Genomic DNA, 19,428 nt, shown 5'->3' on the forward strand with positions numbered 1-19,428 from the left:
ACTCTCCCCAACTTCCTTTGTGAGACATTTCCAGAGCCTTAGCCATGCCTGTGGCCATTCAGAACAAAGATTTCTACCCCTCAGCTTCCCTTGCAGCTTGCTACAGCCATATTAAGAAGTTCTGGCCACTAGGACATAAGCAAATGTGCCTGTGCCGACAGTCCATGCCTGTAAACCTACATAAGACAGTGTATTCCTTTGCCCTTCTTTTTCATCCTTGCCTGAAAAACAGATGATGTGTGTGTTGTTCCTGCTAAACCCTAAGCACAAAGGCCACTGCCCAGGGAAGGAGAAATCTGAGCTATGATTAACAAAGAAAGATTAACAAAGAAAGCCATTTTCACAAATCTCCTCAGCAACAAGTTTATCACAAAGCAACTCAATCATTATGAAGTTCCTCTTATTTTACTTTTGTAGCTTTTGGCCGGACTACTAAACTAGATTAGCAACTGGACACATGCTTACGCTATTCACATGAATCACATAATATGTTTTCATGGAAATATGTATGCAGTGCAAATTCAAAACCCTATCGTTGCAATGAGTAGAAGGTAGGACATGTTCCTTAGTGAAGGTTTAATGGCTCTTGGTCAGTATACATTTAGACATATACATGTTTTCAAAGAAAAAAAAAAGAAACTAGATTATTTTTCTGAAGAAATAGAGCTCACAAAATTTTGTCCTTGGTAGCAACTTTATAGGCTGTTACCTAAAAGGCACAGATCAAAAGGCTAGATCTGTTCCTGAACCAAAGTTCATACAAAGAAGAGCTACATAAAACTTACAGTCATTACTACTTACAAGGGAATCGGAAACACTGCGAGATTCTCCATCAAGTTTCACCTTCAAATGCTTTGCATGCCGGAAGGTGTGAGTGAGCACAAGCAGAGTATCACCACCCCACCACTGTTTTCTCCAGGGAGGATTCCAGATCTAAGACCAGACACTGCCTAAGTCTACTCCTTAAGGTGAGAGAACTGGAGACTCGCCTGCAAGTGCATCAGTCTGTCTTTCCTACAATTTTATCAGGTAGTCGCCACTGAACTTCACTGAGCATGTATTGTCAACATTAATCACTGACTGCATATATCCCCATCTAATCCTTATTAATTAAAAGGAGGGATATCATTACCCTCATTTAGGAGAGATGACCCTGAGAAATTAGCCTAGGGAGCCATGCAGCACTGTGAATAGTCTGAAGGCAGAGGCCAAGGTAAGGCCCGCAAGGCCACATTGCATTTGGTGCACAAGCTAATGGAATAGCTTGCCTCTCTCAAACTGTGTTCTCTCTCTGTCTCTCTCTCTCTCTCTGTCTTCCTTTCTCCCATGTTCTCCCTGTCTTTCTTTCTCCCACACCCAAAGAATAAGTCAATGGCAGAGCTTTGTTTCTGATCTATAGAGTGTAAGCACCCCCCATGCCAGCCCTTGGGGTTCAGACTGATAGACCTCTCTGAACTTTTCACAAAGAATACCAACATGTTTTGTTGGTGGTGATGTGTACTAGAGGAAGAAGGGACAAAAAAAGGGAAGATGAGCTCCTGTAGGAATATATAGAGCTAAGCAATGTGCCTGGCACACAGAAGGGGATGAAATTTTGAAAGCATGGGAAGTAGCTAGAAAGAAGCAGAGATCAGAGGAAGCAGGGTGGGGGCAGGGAGGAGAAAAGGAGGAGGATAAGAGAAGGAATAAAAGAGGGAGACTGAGAGGGAGAGAGATGTAAAAGGAGAAGGAGCGAGGTGCCAGTGGCTCATGCCTGTAATTCTAACTACTCAGGAAGCTGAGATCTGAGGATCACACTTCAAAGCCAGCCCAGACAAGAAAACACATGAGACTCAGCTCCAATTAAGCACCAGAAAAGCAGAAGTAGCTCTGTGTCTCAAAATGATAAAGCACTAGTCTTGAGTGAAAGAACTTAGTAGGGACAGCACCTAGGCCCTAAGTTCAAGCCCCAAGACCAACCAAAAAAAGGAGAGGAAGAAAGAGAACTCCATGGTCTTGGTGTTTGTGTATGTAAAGTCATAGACAAGCAGTGCCACTGTGATCTGAGTATCAGAATGAAGATGTAAGAAATGTGTCCTCAGTTTCCCAGTGCCCTCAGGTACTTACACCTCTTTTTCATCACATCCCATCATGCTGTTATGGTTTCCACTGGAAAAAGAGAAAGATCTTGCTTTGGGAAACAAATGCACCCATTATCCACTATTCACTTTGAGGAGGCATGACTTCCTTCTGGCTCTGCCTGATGAGAAAGAGGGGCCACTTAAGACCATCTGCCTAATCCTCCCCTATGGTCCCAGCAAGAGGTCATATGTGCTTTCACCATAGAGACCATACAAATATCAAGAGTCCATGTGATGTTTTTAATTGTTTGGGGGGGAATTATCTCCCGCCCTCATAGAGTGATGCAGGTGATAAGGATTAGAAGTCCTGCAGGTGTTCAATTCCAGCCTAGAGGGCCACAGCAAGGACCCTGAAGAGGAGACTCCTTCTAAAGCTGAGCAGGTGAAGGAAAAATCCCAGTCAAATGTTAGTACAATTTAAGCTGCTAGATCAACATTCACCCAGAGCTATCTCTACTTTACTATGTGGGCCACCATATTGCTTCATTATCGAGGCCCCATTTCAGCTAGTTTTCTCCTGTGCTGCACAAAACAGTAAGTGATACAATCAACTGACTGATGCAATCTGAGTGTTGGTAAAGATCATTAAATTCTCAAACACAGCCCTGAATCCAGCAGCTCTGTGCTGGAATACAAGCCTCTGTTACACTCTCAGAGTCTAAACGTGCCTGAATTCCAACTGACAAACTTCATCCTCAGGCAGAAACCTGATCAGAAATGAGATGAAGAATCTCCAGGCCTGGAACCCATCCTTACCTGTATACAGCAATAGATGGGCCGACAAGGTGTATCTTTCTTTTTCTAGGCACAGACATCTTACACCCAACTGCTGACATGTTAGCTCCTAAGGGAATCCATTGTGCTGCAGCCCTATCTTTTATGTTTCATTGGTGTTGTCTGTCTCTGATTTAAAACTCTTGGAGAGAAGAGATGGGAATCTGCTTAACCTACTTTTTGAGAATGTAGCTGAGCAATGCTGTTGAAACCTGATCAATGCTTTTTGGGTCAACTGCTGCTGCTGAGCTCATAACTTCCAGCAGATCCAGAATCAAGAGTGTAGGATTCAAGGTTTACCATGAACTCCAGTCAACATTTTTCCTGAAAGTCTTAGGTTAAAGCCAGGAACTGTTTCTCCCAGAGCTTTAGGAAGACAGTAGTGATACATTCAGGGTCAAAATGAGAAGACAATTTGAGTTGAAACGGTAATGTTTATAGTCTGAATATTTATATTTTGCTTATAAAGAATAAAACAGAAACTGGATGGTGGTTCTAGAGGCCATTCCTTTCTTCTGACCTTGACCAACGTTTATTGCTGATCTAGTGTGTGCAAGCTTCCACACAGAGGACTAGCCCTTCAGAGTGAGAGGCAATTCCTGACCCCAGTCACAAAGGGAAACTCAAAAGAGAGGCTTCGCTTTATTTTTAAATAGATTACTCTTATCATCTTCATCAAATTATAATGTACAAAAATAAAAATTCAGCGTTGGTAATGTGGCTTAGGAGTAGCGTGCTTCCCTAGCCTGCACTGGGTCAAATTCCTCAGTGCCATATAAGTAGTAAAGGGCAGCAGTAGTGCTGTGGCTCAAGTGTTAAAGTGCTAGCCTTGAGCAAAAGAAGCTCAGGAACAGTGCCCAAGCCCTGGGTTCAAACCCCAGGACTGGCTAAATAAATAACTAAATATTCATCATGTTTTTAATCTTAGATGGAAAAGTACATGACTCAATTTTCTTTTTGTTTTCTCCCTTTCTCACTTTCTTCCTTTACTCCCACCCTCCCTCTCCCCTTGCCTTCTTTCTTTCTTTCTTTTCTTCATGGTCAAAGGGTAACATCACCCAATTTATCTTTGCACAGAAAAGTAAAAAACAAAAAAAGTTGCTCTCTCATAGTAGTTCACTTTCAGAATCACGTGACTAAATCTGTGGGGCACTACGTATTATTTTTCCAAAATTAAAAAGAAATCCACAAGGGAAGAAATTTCATTCCTTCATTTAGTAAGTGTTTATGAAGACCATGCCAGGGCCAAGTACTGGCTAAAATCAAGATATGTGGAATGGACAAGGAAGTGTTTTAATGCCCAGTATTTTTATGCCATGCCAAGGGAATTCATGAAGAGTGAGTTCCATGTGCTGCTTTATGGTGGAGTGAAGACCAAGACAAAGGACTCACCAAGAAAGCAAAGCTTAACTCAAGCCTTAAAAGAGAAGGAAGAGTAGGGTGGGTTGGGGGTGGGGCAAAGGGAGCACATTTCAATGAGAGAATCATGTGTGAGGCCGGGAAGTGTGAGGGGCCATGGAAATTGAGAAACAAGCAGCACATGCCTGGAGAGCAGGGAGACAGTATAAGCAGGAGAAGTTGCTCCTACAACCAGGAGATGACTTTTCCTTCTGCAGGCATTCAAGGCCCTTGACCCACTTTAAGCAAATGGTAGAGAATATGTCTTTCTAATTTTGAACAACTGTCTTGAGAGAATCCAGGCTATAGTATGAAGAAGAGAGGAAGACCAATTCACTGACTATGGCCATCATCCAAGCAACAGAGTATGAATCCCAGAAACGGCAAAGTCAACACAGGAATGGAAAGAATAATTCAGAAATAATAAAAGGGTTTTTCTAATAAAATTCAGTGACTCATGGGACATTAAAGAGGAGGAGAAGTAGATCTAGGATGATTCAAAGGATTATAATAACAGTGATAAATGACTCATTGTGTTAGTAAACTCAAGAAGAAGAGGGAAAATTAGAAACATTGCTATTCACACATTTGAATTTGGACTGTCTAAAGTGTGTCTATCTGGTGACACCAATTTGGACATGGAACCAAGAGGCAAATTTTTACCTAAATAAAAAAGATGAAAATTAAAAGTGCCTAGATGTGACAAGGGTCTTTTATCTAGAATATATATCTTAAGCCCATTAGCATGAAAAATGAAAATTTAAAATAACAATGGCATATTACTCTATTTTACACTGGAAATATTGGAAAACTAGACATTATAAAATGTTGGCTTAGATTTGAAGATGTAGAAACTCAGAAGCAATTGGAAAGGACACTGGGGAAAGCATGCTACCTATATTTTATTGAAACTGATGAAAGTCAGTGTAATATGAAAGTTAGATCTGGCCAGTGCCATCATTGGCCACATGGCAAGTTGTACTATCTAGCATCTTGTCTTGATGGATGTGCCTGGCAGGAAGAAAAGTCCCATCCCCAGGTAATGGGTGTTCCTGAATCCCAAGAGACAGGGGTGGGCACATGACCTATAGGTTACTGAACCTGTCAGTCAAGTGCTTGGGACTGGGAGTTTCCTGTGACCCAGCCCCCTGACCTGACCCCATTTAGGGTCAGGCCAACTCAGGTACCATTACACCATGCCACATGTCTCCATGTTCATGTCCTGTGTCCTGTCTCCTAGCTCATCTCTCATCCCCTGGCTCATCTCTCATCCCCATGGCATCCCAAGTCAGCTCTCCATTGGAGCTGAATTGGTTTGTTGGTATCGTTTTTGTTCTTTCTTCCCTCTCTGGCTTGTTTCCTGACTTCCCCAATAAATCCATCTTTTTTCATCTTTTTGCTTGAGACTGTCTCTGAGTGGTGGACTCCTGGTTGGACGGAGAATCCCCTCCCTTGAACCCCATAACAGTTGGAATACCACTATCAGCACCTCCAAGCCATTCAGCTCCTGATACACATCTTAAAGCAATTCTCCACCAATCCACAGAGAGCCTAGCCTATGCAATTGGAATTGTTAAGGAAAATGGGAAGCCATCTGGTTGTCCATGGATGAGGAAAAACTGAGAGCATCCTAAAGCACAGACTTTAATGAGGAAAAAGTAAGAAATCAAACACAAATTAGACAGCACTCATCACAATAGTTAAAAATATATGCAAAATAGACACTTGTGGCTCATGCTTATGATCCTAACTACTCAATAGGCTAAGATCTGAGGAAAGACATTTGAAGGCCACCTGTGTAGAAAATTCCATGAGACTCTTAACTCCAATGAACAGAATGAAGACATGATTCAAGAAGTAGAATGCCAGCCTTGAGCAAAGAAGCAAAACAAGTGAGGACACCTTGAGTTCTGCTGGGCTAGATTTACCTCCCCTGGTGCCGGGATGCTAAGCTTACTCTCTTATCAGTGCTCCCCTTTTCACCCTCTCTCCTGGGCACCTGACCAGCAGGTGGCCAAGGTGGAGTGAGGGACACGGGCTAGCCTAAGGTGCACATGGCCGAACTAGATCCCCTATTCCTCCCTCCTTACCCACCAAGGAAGCCAGGCGCAGACAGATCTCGGAGACGCTTCGGAGAGCAATCCGGTTTATTTGGGAGGGGCTCACAGTAATATAGTAGTGATGAGGAGGATTGAGCATGAGCTGGCGATAGGCTGGCGAGCTTGTCCATCCAAGAGCAGCTCCCAAGGACCTCCCTCATGGGCTAACGTCACTTCCCATAGTACCGCCCTGTGTGCTCGCTGGCGCAAGGTGGGGGATGGTCTCAAAGCTACCCCTTCTGGTTCCGGACCCAGAAGGAGATAGGTGTGGCTCACTTCCACACTGCCCCAGGGCTGGGGGAAGGGCGGTGTCTCGGGAGTGCTCTCCTCGCCCTTCCCCCCTTAAGGCCAAGATGAATCCCCAACAGAGTTCAAGCCTCAGTACCAGTACCAAAGAAAGTATACACAAAATAACAATGTACACAAAGAAAAGGTACTCAAGAAATATATATTTGTAGTGGTCTATATTAGATAAGTCAATCAAGGGAAAGACAAATACACTTATTTTTATGGGCTTTTTAAGTAATGATTGGACCAATTATGATAAGACTCATAAATAGTATCAATTCAACTGTCTAGAGAAAGCGGACAGGCCGAGATAAGCAGATGAACAACTGGGAAGATCCTAAAGGACTAGCTATTGTGCTGGTTGCCCTGAGGGGCTCCACATTTCACTCAATGCCCAGGGTTCCTCCACAGAATGGAATTCCACAAGTTGCCTTCTGATTTGCAATGGGTTTGGTCAACAGGCGACATCAGCAAACATTGATGTGTGGGAAACACAAGATGCTGAAGTATTTCTCCCTCCCTAACAAGTTCAATTCCCCTCTGATAACCTGTCTGCCACAACTCCAGACTTCATAGGGCTGAGGTTCCCTAATCCTTCAAAATAGTTTCATCATTTTGCTGCAGAAACAAGTATGCAAGCTGAGGGAGTAGAGACTAACTCCCATCACTATGTCTCCAATTACCACATGTACCATGCTGACAGGAGATGCAACAGCATGGATGCAAAGAATGTGGTAGCAACCTTGGTCATCATCCATCAGGTAGATACTTGCATGCTTGCTAGCTTCACATTGTTTGAATCCCAACAACCAACTGAGAACATTCAAGAAAAAGCTATAGACTACATATTTTCAATTGGGGATTGGCAACCAAGAGCTATAGACTACAGGAGCAGGGATAAGTATTTTCACATGTGTTCTATGGGTCATTTCCATCCCCAGCATCAGGGCCAGTCCAGCTGCATGATTCTGATGACCCCTGACCTCCTGAGAGAGTCCTTCCCTGGCAGCCTTATCCAAGCAACATGCTCCAGCCCTGCCATTTATGGCTACGCTAAGTTCTTCTCTTCCTTGTCAGTATTACAATGGGCATTGCTCTATGTTTTTCCTATATTAGTTATTCTTTCTTCACTCTTTTACTATGTTTTTTCTTATTTTTTAAATTATCTTTAAGTCATAGGGGAGCTCTATGTTTAGCCTTCTGGGGAATCTCTATACCACTTGCCAGAGTGGCTGAACCAGTTTACATTACCACCAACAATGAAGTAGGGTTCCCAGCATCCCCACTTTTGGGCATCTACCCAAAAGACTACAAATAAGAACACACTAAAGCCACCAGCACAACAATGTTCATCGCAGTACAATTTGTCATAGCTAAAATATGGAACCAACCCAGATGTCCCTCAGTAGAGGAATGGATCAGGAAAATGTGGTACATATACACAATGGAATTTTATGCCTCTATCAGAAAGAATGACATTGCCCCATTCGTAAGGAAATGGAAGGACTTGGAAAAAATTATACTAAGTGAAGTGAGCCAGACCTAAAGAAACATAGACTCTATGGTCTTCCTCATAGGGAATAATTAGCACAGGTTTAGGCAAGTCACAGCAGAGGATCACAAGAGCCCAATAACTATACCCTTATGAACACATAAGATGATACTAAGTGAAATGAACTCCATGTTATGGAAATAATTGTTATATCCCTGTTGTAACTACTTTCAACGTGCTATGTGTAACCATAGCTTCTATTATTGATGATCTTCTTGTATCCCCTTCCTGTGGTGTACCTACACTATCTCTGTATCTTATCTGAGTACATTGGAAACCGTGTATACTGGTATTAGAACTAGGAAACTGAAAGGGAATACCAAAATCGAAAGACACAGGGTAAAAAAGACAAATGACTACAAAAGCAATACTTGCAAAACTGTTTGGTGTAAATGAACTGAACAACTCATGGGGGGAAAGGGAAAGGGGGAGGGTGGAGGGGGGAATGAGGGAGGAGGTAACAAACAGTACAAGAAATGTATCTAATGCCTAACGTATGAAACTGTAACCTCTCTGTACATCAGTTTGACAATAAAAATAAAAAAATTATCTTTAAGTCATTGTACAAAGCTGTTGCTATTTAACAAAGCAGTTTATGAATACAATACATCTTGATTGATGTCAGTCCTTCCAACATTCTCACCCATCCCTCCCCTAGTCAGCCCACTTCCCTCACTCTCCTTAATTTTGTAGGATATACATTGAATTCTTGACTATAATTCTCCTCTCTTCTCCTCTTCATTCATCTGTCCTTTTCCCCTTGACGCACCTTACCCCTTTCAAGTACCCACTTCCTGGTGTTTATTTTCTTGAACTCTGTCTTGGCCTTCTAAGGAATTACACTCTTTGAGATCTCCCTTGAAACTACCATATTTCAGTTATAACATATATATACACTTGCATACCACCAGACGTATATTTTCTCTTGTATGTGGAAACTAGATTTAGCTTATATACTTGTTGTTTCTTTTTATTTTTGTCCAAGACTAGTACTCAAACTTCCTGTGTGATGCTTGCTCCCACTCATTGGCTAGTGTTCTACCACCTGAGCCATGCCTCCAACCCTGCATTCTTGTTATTCTTTGTCTTTTCCTACTGAAGTGTAAGTTCTACCAGGGTAGGGGACTATGTCTAGAACACAGGAAGTGCTTAATAAAAATTTGGGGGGGGAATAAATGGTGAACTTTGGGGTAGCACCAAGAGAAAAGAGAGGGTGGAGTGACATTCATTCCTTCATCAGCATGTTTATGGGTGAGAGCCTTCCAGGACTCAGGGCCTGAGCATTGTCCCTGAGCTGCTTTTGTTCAAGGCTAGCACTCTACCACTTGAGCCACAGTGCTACTTCTGGCTTTTTCTGTTTATGTTGTACTGAGGAATCGAACCCAGGGCTTCATGCATGCAAGGCAAGCACTCTACCACTAAGCCACATTCCCATCCCTCCCAGGATCTTCTTTATAGTCAAAACATCTTCCTCAGAGTTGGCTCCTAGGAATCTGGCCTTGCTTGAAAAAAATGAATATTCTAAGTGAGCCAGGCTACCTGTGGATGTTGGCCTTGTTCTACACAGCCTTGGCATAGACCCAAGCACAAATGGGAGCTTCATAAATATTACTGAAGAATGATGACACAGTGTCATGTGATACCTCCAAGTGAGGTGGGGATGGGCCTTGGGCTCCAAATATGCTTTGAATGTGCATTACTTCTTTCAAATCATCTGGATCAAAATGTTTTCAGCAGCCCAACTCATCTGCAACCATAAATCAGACATACTCAGAATGACAGAGCCCCCAAAAGAATGGTTTCAAGGCTAAATCTTTATTATTCCAGGGTAAATAGAATCCTTGTTTTAGTGGCACTGTGAGCATAGAAATGAAAAACACTGAAAGTCTTCCCGCAAGGAATAACAATGATCTGGGAACAATAAACTTTTGTCTAAGTACTTCATAAGTCTCAAAGGAGAACCTCCCCTCTTCATTCTGGAATCCCAGGAGTTTAGGTAAGTGGGTTCATCAAGGTGCTTCAACTACTCCATTGTTATTCTTCTGAGCCTGGCATTTATGAACACAATCCTATGATTTCATTGAATTATTTTTTTAAATATAAGGTATTTGGGAAAACACCGAGAAGATCTTCATTTTGAAACTGGAGTATGAAAGAAATGTCCATCATGAGAATCCACTTGGGAGCCACAATGCAGATCAAATACCCCAAACAAATCCCCACGTCAGAGCCCCACGGAATTCTGAATCTCAACCAGCAAGCATGAATAATCCTTTTAAATGGTCACTTACATATCAGAACAGGGCCTTTGTGAAATTTCTAAGCAAGGCCTCTGGTTTCTGAGGGAGAAACAGAGATTTAATGGGAAAGGAAAGGGGTGGAGTTGGGGGGTGGGAATGAAGTGAAATCCAGAACTACTGGGAGATTTCCACAAGAAAAGAGAACAAATGGTTTTTGTTGTCAGAATGAAACCAGCCTCTCCTGGTGATAGTTTGGAAAGTTGCTGGCTGCCCCAAAGGAGAGTTGGGAAATCATCTCATCTGTTTTCTCAGGGACCCTCTGCATCCAATTGTACTTCCTGGAAAGTATTATAATTAGACACAATTCTATGATATTAAATAACCTGCAAACTATTCAGCATTCTATCTGGCTCACTTCCTGGGGACTTAAAACATAGAGCCACCAAAATATGCTAATAAGAAAAATAAAAGGCAAGGAAACAGGCAGGGGAAATTTTTGTGATACTACATCTATAACAAAATATGAAATCCAAAAAAACCCATAAAAATCTTTACAAATCCATAACAAAAAGCAAAGGGACAAATTTAAAAACGGGCAAATAAATTTCACACAGATATATGATAAAAATTATACAAAGGTCAATATAAAAAGACCTCAAAGTCATAGTTATTGAGCTAATGCAAACTTAAGCCATGACAGTCAAACTTTTCACTCTCTGGGATGGTTTAATGTACGAATTTAGCCCCACCAAATGCTGCTGAAAATGTGAAGCAACTGGAACTCACACACATTGCAAACTAAGGTGTAAAATGGAAAGTAGTTGTGCAGTTTGTTGTAAAACAGAACATATAGATGTCATATGACTAGCATTTTACTCCCTCAATATTTACCCTGGAATGAGTTTCTAAAAAGGTGTTCAACAAATAACTTGCATAATGATACTAATACAGCATTGTTCATGATACTTAATAGCTGGAAAGAGCCCAAATGTCCATCAATAGGAGATTGGAAAACTAAATGGTGATGTACTCATATGTTAATATCTTATATACAAGAAGATATAAACTACTGACGTGCAATGGGTATTGATAAATCAAAAGTATGTACTTGGTAGGCATGGTGGCTCACGCTCATACTTCTACCTACTTGGGAAACAGAGACTGAGAGGATTGCAGATTGAGACCAACTCTGACAAAAAGTTTGCAAGATCCCATTCCAAACAATAAAAGGCTGGGAACGTGATGTCATCCCACCTACGTACAAAATATGAATAAGAGGATTACAACTGAGATAAGACAGGGTATAAATGCAAGACCCTATTCAAAAAAGAACTGAACCAAAGCAAAAACAGCTGGAGTCATAGTTCAAGAGCACTTGCCTGGGAAGATAAAGGCTCTGACTTCAAACCCCAGTAGTACAGAGTATTAAAAACATAAAGTATTAAATGAAAAAGGCAGAAATAAAAGAAGTAACAGTACATGATGCTGTTTATCTGATCTTTAGACAGGTGAACATATGCTGACAGAAATTATGACAGTGGTTACTGATGAAGACTAGAAGAGGCACAGGAAATTGGGGATAGCACTTTCTATACCTTTATCTGGGCAGTGGTTACATGGATATATATTATATATTATATAATTTACATTTATATTATAATATATAGATAACAATTTGGGGGGGAGCCTGTGGTCACTTGTGCCTTAGATCCTTAGCTCAGACAAGACACTATGTCAATGTCTCAAAAACAGAATAAATTAATACTGTCACATCAAGCACAATACATACTACACATACAATTTATTTATTTAAAATACAAGTTAATATTTTTTTACAGAAGGGTTGTGCAACCATTACTTTGATTTTAAGACATTTTCATTACCTTAGAAAGACTCCCCCACCTTTCACTCTTCCTTGTACCCATTAATATTCACTTCCTATCTCCCTAAAGCTTTCATTATCTTAGGCCAGAACTAACTCTATGTATTTACCTATCCTAATTTTTTTCAATGATAGGGATTGAACCCAGGGCCTTTATGCTTGTGAGGCAAGTGCTCCAGTCTCCGCTCTCTTTTTTTTGTTGTTGTTGTTTAAACTGGGCTTGAACTCAGGACCTTGTCGTCTCCCTTGACTTTTTTGCTTGCAACAGAGCCACAACTCCTCTTGTAGATTTTTGTTGGTTGCCTAGAGATAAGCTCTCATGCATGGACTTTTCTGCCCAAGCTGGTTCCTAACCATGATCCTCAGACCTTAGCCTCCAGAGCAGCTAGGATTAAAGGTATAGGCCACAAGTGCCTGGCAGGAATGGAAGGTTTTAAACAAAACTTCCAAGGTATGTAGTAAGGACAGAGAGTTCATGAAATTGGAAAGAACTAGGATGAACAGTGTAGTGTGCAACAAAAACCATAGTTCAAAATCATACTCAGTGAAGTGGGCCAGACCCAAAGAAACATAAACTATATGGTTTCCCTCATTGGTAATAATTCGTACATATCTAGGATAGTCCTAGCAGAAGATCATAATAGCTCAATAGCTATGTACATATAAACACATAAGATGATGCTAAGCAATATGAACTCCAAGCTATACAAAAAAGTGATTTATCAGTGTTGTTATTTTCAACATACTATGAGAAATTATGCCTTTTTCTTTTGTCTTTATTCCCTATGGTTTTACCCTGATGTCATTGTAACTAATTTTGATACCCTGAGTATTGTGTACATATATACTAGAACTTGGGAAAGGAAGAACAACAAAATGGAGAGACAAAGGGTAAAGGATGAACCAATGCAACAGTAATACTTACAAGACAATGTGCTGTAAACCAACTGTACAACTCGGGCAGGAGGGGGAGAACTGGGGAGGAGGAAGGGAAATAAACAACAACAACAAAAAACCCCATAGTTCAGCCTGGTGCTGGTGGCTCACAGCTGTAATCCTAGCTACTCAGGTGGCTGAGAGGTGATGGTCGCCAACCCGAGCAGGAAAGTCCATGTGACTCCCATCTCCAATTAATCACAGAAAACCGAGCTGCAGCTCAAAGTGGTAGAGCACTAGCCCTGAGCAGAAAAGCTCTGGGTCTAGGCCCCGAATTTAAGACCATGTTTGACAAAAATAAAAAAAGTTCAAACGAATGTTCACAGTCAACAAAGATCATGTTACAGGATTCATAGAACCCAGTGAGTTGAGAAGTTCAGCAATCATTGCTCCATTTAAAATGAGAAAGAAAGAAGGGGATACAAGAGGATCATCAACCAAAGTAAAAAGCTATGGTTTCACATGACATGTTGAAAATAATTACAACTGTCTCCGAGTTATCACTGTATCTCATCTGAGTACCCTGGATACTGTATATACTGGTATTAGAACTAGGGAAGGGAAAAGGAATATCAAAATCAAGAGACAAAGGATAAAAAGACAAATAGCTTCAAAAGCAATACTTACAAAACCACTTGGTGTAAACCAACTGAACAACTCATGGGGGGAGAGGGAAAGGGGGAGGGGAAGGGGGAAATGAGGGAGAAGATAACAAATTCACTGCCTTACTTATGATACTGTAACCCCTCTGTACATCACTTAAACAATAAATAAGTAATTGTTCATAAAATAAATAAATAAAATTGGCAAGACACCAAAGCAGTCATTGTCACTAGTTTCAATCATCCTATTTATTCCAGCTAGCCTATCACCACAGCCACAAGGTGGGGCTGGAAGTGGAGAACTGGAAAAAGTCGACAAGGGAACAAGAAGCAACAGGCCACCCTAACACCAAGGCCACAGAAATAAATTCCAAGAGTTGGCTTATTTCCAGGCTTTTGGAAGGTTAGTCGTTTAACACATATGGTCCTTCTAAGAGAGCTTTAGCAGATTCACTTGAGGAACTTCACAGTCTAGTTGGGGGAAAGCAGGACTGCTACAGCCCTTAGGATTCAGGGTTGCCACAGGGACTATCACCTGGTGGCGGGAAGAGGGCCGCTCTGTCTTTGTGATGGGCACGCCATGACCGGCAGAGGCCTAGAGCTTGGGAAAGGGAGGCTGAGGTGGGCAGTGACCCACAGGAGCCTGGCTGGAAGCCACCTCCCACTTATGTGTAGAGCTGGGGGAGAGATTTTGGAACGGGAGGCCCACCCTGCAGTGCCTAGATAGCAATTTATATAATATATAAATAATGTTACTTATATAATATGTGTATTTATATAACATATAAATGACCTTAACAATATAATAGTTTACATTGAGTTGAATGCTCAAGTTCATGGATTTCGCTGTCTATAAATTTTACTTCAAGGAATGGTCAAATGAATAACACTAGAAGAAAATTACCACACAAACATGAAAGTGAGATTCTTCAGGGCAGGTCTCTTCAAAAATCATTGTCAGGAGGTAAAATGGAAAGATGTGCTAGACAAAGAGAGGCTGAAATGACAATGCCAGATGCCATGTGTGGCCTTGGATCGGAAAGCCAACCATGAAAGGCATTTTCAGGTTACTCATAAAATTTGCATATGGCATGACATAAAGATTTACTCATCAAGCAGCTTATAAACAATATGATCTCTTGGGGATTATAAAGTATATTATGTTTATAATATGTTGGAACATATAAGTATATTATATACATATTGAAAGATCCAATAATACAATTGAATTTGCCTATTAACATAGGTTATTTGGAGGACAGGATATTTACAGGTTCTCATTTGTCTAGGTTTGCTAACTTCCTATACATACCTATACTCTTTTAATGATATTTATTAGTAATACCTATTGTTTTAGAATATATGTACTATTTTCACTATTTCATAGGATGAAGTAAATAATGGCAGGGATGGCTTGGATAAGAAGAAAGAAAGCTAACCCTGAACTTCTACATCATGAACTCCTGTTGACAGCTTTCCATGAAATCTTATTTCATGCTCACAACAAATCTATAAAGCAATCAGCTAATAAGGATAGAAGCTTTTGTGCACAATGTAATAATCTGACCTCCAACTCTACTCACTCATACTGTACATACTTTTGGGTTTGGTAAATTCTATGTCTAAGCATTTATGAAGTATTTACTATGGACCAGGAATCCTGATACAAGTTTTACATGAGTCGCTATAACTACACTTCTTCATAAGGATCCACATAGGTTGACACTGTCAGTATTCCCATTTTACAGGTAAGAAAAGCAAAGCACTGAAATCAAAGCACAAAAATCCATCTTTTTCCACCTGACTCTTGCATGAATACCCACTTGGCCATAGCATGTGTCTAAGTCCCCACACTTTCAACACATTCCCAGCAAAGGGTTCATGGGCACCAGAGGTCTACCATAAAGTATTTACAGTCACATTCTTGCTTACCTGTCCAGGGCTGTGCTGGTGGGCATACTTCTCCCAAACCCTCGAACCCCCATCTGGCGGAAATACGGAATGCAAGAGAGATTGGCAGCAATGATGGCCAGGGAGTCAGAAGGACTCACAAAGAAGCCATTTTGGCCTAGGATCATGTAGCGGTCCTGTAGGAAGGAATGTATAAAAATGATCAGCCAGAAGCATCTGCTTCTAGCAGCCCATTCCCATCTCCATCACAAGCCATTTTATTGCCATGTAAATAATTTGAAATTATGTGAACGGGGTCAAAGAAAGCATGAGAAACCTTATAAACCCCTGAATATCACAGGGTTAGACTCTCAGCACTACTGGGAATGGGTTCCACCAGTGAAAATGTGGATGCCTATTTCATAGCCTAAACACATAATGCTTTCTCCATGGAGTGGAGCTCAGCAGTGCCTGGTGAAACAGCACATGGCACTTTCAACAAAACCAGCCATTAATAAGGATTTATTGCATGGACATTGTTTTTTTTTTAAAAAAATAAATCACTTCTTTATAACATATGTTAGTCTGAAACAATGAAAGAAGTGGCTATTCGATTGCATTATTTACTCATTCAATAGGAAAGCAGATGCAGAGGCCTTCAGGGCCTACCTGACCCTGTGTCCATCAGCTCCAGATGTGTTCATTAATTCTCTGAGTTCCAGTGATCAGATCCTTCCATGGTAAAAGGATCAGCATGCAGAAAACTTTGCCACTTTCCTACTTACCCCATCAGCATCAAATGCAGCTCCAAACCCATATTCTCCTCCTTTCATGGCTTCCAGCAGAGTGGTTGCATATGTCAGATTTGGGTCAGGATGCTGCCCCCCAAAATCTTCTAGAGGGACACAGTTTATTGCAGAATTGGCTGGGGCTCCCAGCTCATCACAAAGAACTTTTCTCACATAAGGGCCCATAACTTTAAAAAAAAAAAAAAGATGCACAATGATATGTAATATTTACAGAATCCTTTTATTGAGTCTTTCATTCTGATTAAAACAATAAAAGTGATTTAATAGCCTAGATTTTAAACAAAAACTGTAAGGTGTTTTTTTTAAGAGACAGAAAAGAACATCAGTTTTCTGATCATCTACTTTGTGCCACTACATTAGGCATATAAAGCTATATCGATCAATTTCATTAGATGAAAATTTCCTCTGCAAAGTTTTCTAAAATGTAGCCTCAAAAAGATCAATTCTAAGACAATTAATTATAATCTGCTGCTTTTCACATATTAAGTGCTTTAGCAGAATATATACATTTCTGAAGGGCTCTAGCAATATTCTTTATGTGATGATTTGAACACTGCTAAGTACTGCAAACTGCTGGATAAAAGCTGAATACTGTGAAAACTGAATAAAGAACACCCTCATTGAAAAAAACAAAAAATTAAGCATAGTGTAGCTACTCAAGAGGCTGAGATCTGAGGATTGCAGTTCAAAGCCAGCCCAAACAGGAAAGCCAGTGAGAGTCTATCTCCAACTAACCATCAAAATGCCAGAAGTGGTGCTGTGGCTCCCGTGGTAGAGTGCTAGCCTTGAACTATTTGACTATTTAAATTATGACATGTACTGAGGTTAAAAATAAATACAGTTTTAAACCAAATGCCTGTGGCTCACATCTGTAAGCCTAGAAACTCAGGAGGATTATATTTGAGGATCAAGGTTCAAAGCCAGCTTCAGCAGGAAAGTCCATGAGATTCCTATCTCCAACTAAATACCAACAAGCTAGAAGTGGAACTGTGGCTTGAGTGGTGGAATACACTCAGGGACAGTGCTCAGTCACTGAGTTCAAGTCCCAGGAGTGGCACTGAATTAATTAATTAATAACTAATTAACTACTGTCGTAATCCACTCTGTACTCTCACAGAGCCTCAAATTCATTTGATCAACTTTTTTCATTTACACCAAAAACAAAGACATTAAGAACCCTGAAGTTTTCAGAGCCTTCCAAGTAGCTGAGCATATGTAAGTTGTGTGCACATCTCTGAATCCCACCTTCCTCCTAAGTTCACGAACTGCACATGCAAGTCTCCTTCCCTTTTCTACCACCCCATCTGTGAAAACCGTGAGCTTACCTCCATGCATCGCATCAATGCGGATCTTCAGCTGGCTGGGCCCAGTCAACAAACTCTTAATGGCATTAAAGTCAAAAATGGTCCGAAGCAGATTGAGATATATATCCACAGGGTCCACAATCTCCACTGACAACAGGAAAACAAGCGAGACATCAATGACCCCACCCAGGAAAGAGACTTGAATGTGTAAGATAGCCTAATAGCACTTAATTCAACCACAATGCCATCACAATCCCACACCTCACCTGGGAAGTTAAATGTCTATTTGTAGACACAAATCAAAGCACGATGGACACATGATGTGCTTTTCACATGATCAGTGGTTACCACTAATATCATTATAAATTATTTGCAAAAGAAAACATTAACCTTAAGAATAATTTAATAGAAAAATGTTCAATGTCAACCCTGCCCCAACTTCTTTTTGCCACCTCTTTCATATCAGCTAACCATCATCGTGGTGTAGCCTTTCCTGTAGGAGTCGGGCAAAGAATGACTTGGCTGGTATAAAATAAAAGTGTGACTTCAAGCCCAGAACCCGTGGCTCACACCTATCATCCTAGGTACTCAGGAGGCTGAAATCTGAGGATTGCAGTTCAAAGCCAGCACAGGCAGGAAAGTCTTTGAGATTCCTATCTCCAGTTCCACCAAGAAACTGGAAATGAAACTGTGGCTTAAAGTGGTAGAGCTCTAGCCTTGAGCAAAAGAGGTCACAGACAGCATCCAAGCCCTGAATTCAAGCCCCTCAACCAACACCCAAAAGGAAAAAAAGTGTGACCACAGTAATGACTTACTTTTCCAAATGCCATGTGCCCATCAAATCCAAGTGCAGAATTCGAGATTAAGGTTATTTTCCTGAAACATGTCTGAAATCTCTTTGGTAACTAATCTAATAACCAAGTTCCAGGTATTCGCCAAATACCTGAAAATCCTCATTAAATGCAAACACTTACTAGTGTCTGTCAATACTCAATGACCAAAAATAAAAAGTCTGTCCCATTATTTGATGTATGAAAGACCCAGAATAGATCACATTATTCCAACTTGTCAATGAGTACATAATTAATGTTAGAAAATATTTTCTCCAGGAAGGTATATGAGGATAAATATGGTCAAAGTAAAGTTTATTTCATATATGAAAATAGAACAATAAAACCTATTGAAAATAATGGAATGTTATGCCTCTACCAGAAAGAATGACATTGCCCTATTCTCAAGGAAATGGAAGGACTTTGAAAAAATTATACTAAGTGAAGTGAGCCAGACCCAAAGAAACATGGACTCCATGGTTTCCCTCATAGGGAATAATTAGCACAGGTTTAGGTTGTCACAGCAGAGGATCACAAGAGCCCAATGGCTATACCCTTATGAATGCATAAGATGATGCTAAGTGAAATGAACTCCATGTTATGGAAACAAGTGTTATATCACTTTTGTGATTACTTTCAACATGCCATGTGAAACAGTAAGTTTTTTTTGTTGATGAACCTCTTGTATCCCCTTCCTGTGGTTG

General features: G+C 40.7%; 1 protein-coding gene across 1 annotated transcript in view; it reads right to left on the reverse strand.

The window, feature by feature from the left end:
- The window catches only part of Pgm5 (phosphoglucomutase 5), a 172,494-nt gene that overhangs the window by 128,444 nt on the left and 24,622 nt on the right, over positions 1-19,428 (reverse strand). Inside the window, exons 4-6 of the mRNA XM_048332933.1 lie at positions 17,916-18,041; positions 16,567-16,757; positions 15,824-15,978 (exon numbers count right to left, since the gene is read on the reverse strand). Of these exons, the coding sequence (XP_048188890.1) occupies positions 15,824-15,978; positions 16,567-16,757; positions 17,916-18,041 (472 nt within the window). The remainder of the gene's footprint in view (positions 1-15,823; positions 15,979-16,566; positions 16,758-17,915; positions 18,042-19,428) is intronic.

Source organism: Perognathus longimembris, chromosome 1, assembly GCF_023159225.1.
Source record: "Perognathus longimembris pacificus isolate PPM17 chromosome 1, ASM2315922v1, whole genome shotgun sequence".
NCBI lineage: Eukaryota > Metazoa > Chordata > Mammalia > Rodentia > Heteromyidae > Perognathus > Perognathus longimembris.